At 44.1% G+C, this 3,047-nt stretch overlaps 1 protein-coding gene across 1 annotated transcript; it reads left to right on the top strand.

Annotated features, from left to right (window-relative positions):
* Positions 1–50: 50 nt before the first annotated feature.
* Positions 51–2,846, top strand: LOC108772091 (uncharacterized). The gene has a single exon (XM_018537546.1). It carries the CDS (start codon positions 51–53, stop codon positions 2,844–2,846), a length of 2,796 nt encoding a protein of 931 aa, XP_018393048.1.
* The last annotated feature ends 201 nt before the right edge of the window (positions 2,847–3,047 follow it).

Below are 3,047 nucleotides of genomic sequence, written 5' to 3'. Positions count from 1 at the left end.
GATGGCGCGGCGGGGGGGGGAGGGTCGGCGACGGCGCCACCTGTCTTACAATGATTTCACCCACTATCACGCCGCAACTAATGACCACCGCGATGATATCCGTTCAAGATCATAAAGGCAAGCTAATCAAGTGTCGCGCGTTGCTGGATACGTGCGCCACTGCCAACTTTATCTCTCATAACCTCGCAAGATGTCTAAGACTTCCGATTACGTCGTGCGCATTACCGATCAGTGCAATTAACTCGACAAATACAATGACAAAGGGCGTCCTTCGCGTTATTATTCGATCGCTGGATAACAAGTTTAACAAGGAATTAGTATGTTTGACGATACCGACGATAGCAGATCTAGTACCATCTGAAAAATTCCCACGGAACTCTATTAAAATACCGTCCAATATCGAATTAACCGATCCCTCATTTCATTTGCCGCGTCGAGTAGAACTATTAATCGGCGCTGGGGCGACGCTATCTTTATTTTCATCCGGTCAAATCAGTTTAACTAACGAAGATGGCCAGTTATATCTACAAAATACTCGACTCGGCTGGATCGTTGCGCGCGGAGGGTTTCCTGATCGTCCGAAAAATATTACATGTTCGTTAACGACTCTGGATCAACTCATCACTAGATTTTGGAATATCGAAGAAATAACGGGAAGCGCGCCGAGATCAATCGAGGAAGTAAATTGTGAAACGCATTTCACCGAAAATGTTACACGCAATGATAATGGACGCTACGTCGTGCGGCTACCATTCCGTAAAGATCACAAACAGCTCGGCGAGTCACGAAACGCCGCTCTTAAACGTTTATATTCACTTGAACGCAAGCTTAGTTCGAATCTAGAATTAAAGACAGCTTATTCACAAATCATTCAAGAATATTTAAAGTTAAAACAGATGATTCCGATCGATGATTCTTCGGAGGACGGGTATTATATGCCGCACCACGCAGTGATCAAACCATCAAGCAACACAACTAAGGTTCGAGTTGTTTTCGACGCGTCGGCGAAGACTAGTAACGGTCTATCCCTAAATGATGTTCTATTAACGGGACCCATTATTCAAAATCCATTATTCGCTCATCTCCTGCGCTTTCGTACATATAAATACGTTCTCTCGGCAGACATAGAAAAAATGTACAGGCAAGTGTTATTGCATGAAAGCGATCGCATGTATCAACGTATCCTTTGGCGTCAGGATAATGAAGTTAAAACTTTTCAACTCAATACTTTGACATTTGGCGTATCTTCTTCACCCTATCTGGCCATACGCGTGATTCAACAACTCGCGGACGATGAACGCGTCAATTATCCCGAGGCAGCTCGAGTTCTTACAAAACATTTATATGTGGACGATTTGTTAACTGGTGCGAACACTATCGAAGACGCTCGCACATTACGGAACGAAATAATCGCCTTGCTATCTCGGGGAGGGTTCAATATTCGACAGTGGGCGTCAAACGAAAGACAAATCATCGATGATCTAGATCCCGAAGCTATAAACGCGGGCCTCACGCTCGATAGAAATCATCCTTTGAAAACGTTAGGCTTGACGTGGCACGCGAGTGATGACGTGCTATGTTATTCTGTACGTTCAGTTAAACAAACCGAGAAAATCACAAAGCGAGAGGTCGTCTCGAAGCTCGCGAGTATCTACGATCCTTTAGGTATTGTGGGACCCGTTATATTATACGGCAAAAAATTAATGCAGGACTTATGGCTACATAAAATAGGTTGGGACGACACAATACCCCCCGCCATACAAGCCGCATGGTCCGTATTTGAAGTACAATTAGAGTCGATTAGTGAATTCTCCGTCGAACGCTCTGTCTTGTTTCCTGGTTACTCCAACATTCAGATACACGGCTTCTGTGATGCAAGCAAGACAGGCTACGGCGCTTGTTTATATATCCGTTCGAACGATCGACACGACAACATATATTGCCGACTCTTATGCGCCAAATCGCGGGTCGCACCATTAAAAACCGTGTCCATACCTCGTCTCGAATTATGCGGTGCACTTTTACTCGCAAGGTTATATCGCGAGATACACGACGTGATAGAATTACCGATTGATCGGGTAGTGTTATGGAGCGACTCGACCATTGTGCTCCATTGGGTAAAAATGCAGCCTCATCTCTTAAAAACATATGTATCACATCGCGTCGCGCAAATCCAAGAAATGACAGATGCACAAGCGTGGAGACACGTTAGCTCCAATGACAATCCGGCCGATGCGCTCTCGAGAGGGCAATTACCAAACGCTTCTTTAAATAATCGTACGTGGAACTCGGGGCCACCGTGGTTAAGTAAAAGAGAAAACGAATGGCCATCGGGAATAGCAGAGCTAGACGAAATACCGGAGCGCCGAAAAAATACTTGTTTAAACATAGTGGTCAACGATTGCGATATCCTCCGAAAATATTCGTCATATTCTCAAATGTGTCGTATCATAGCATGGAGCCTACGTTTTCGACCAAAGAATACCTATCGAAATGAATTGTGCATGAAGGAAATAAGCGACGCAGAAATTAGAATAATCAAAATTGTTCAAGCTTCTCGTTTCTTACCAGAATTAAAAAGACTCGCAAATAAACAACCAATAAGTAAAAATAACATCGCGGCATTAAACCCTTTTATCGACGAAGACAGTCTGATCCGTGTCGGTGGACGTCTTAAAGATTCAAATTTAACCTTCGAACAGAAACATCCCATTTTATTGCCGAATCGTCATTTTGTGACAGATAGCATTATTAAGGAGACTCATGAGAGGCGTTATCACGCTGGCATTCAAATGACGTTATACGCAGTTAGACAAAGGTTCTGGATTTTGGATGGCATGTTGTAGTCCACGAGTGCTACCACAATTAAGTCTCGCATTTCAGCCTAACAACGAGCTGGCGGAAATGCAAGATTATTACTGCAAAGCAACCTTTGCATTTCGGCATAGCAACGACTTGCGGAAATGCAAGGCTGCAAATTCCATAACGCGTGCGGACAACGATCACTGATCGAACGCAAGCAATGACCGCACGCACATCGAACAATT

This window comes from Cyphomyrmex costatus, unplaced genomic scaffold (genome assembly GCF_001594065.2).
Source record: "Cyphomyrmex costatus isolate MS0001 unplaced genomic scaffold, Ccosl1.0 scaffold1787, whole genome shotgun sequence".
In the NCBI taxonomy this organism is placed as follows: Eukaryota; Metazoa; Arthropoda; class Insecta; order Hymenoptera; family Formicidae; genus Cyphomyrmex; species Cyphomyrmex costatus.
The sequence above is the reverse complement of the archived record's forward strand: the minus strand, read 5'-3'. Positions and strand labels throughout refer to the sequence as shown.

What these genes read in the sequence shown, in the direction of transcription:
- LOC108772091 (XM_018537546.1), top strand. Translation starts at nt 51, where the DNA reads ATGATTTCACCCACTATCACGCCGCAACTAATGACCACCGCGATGATA.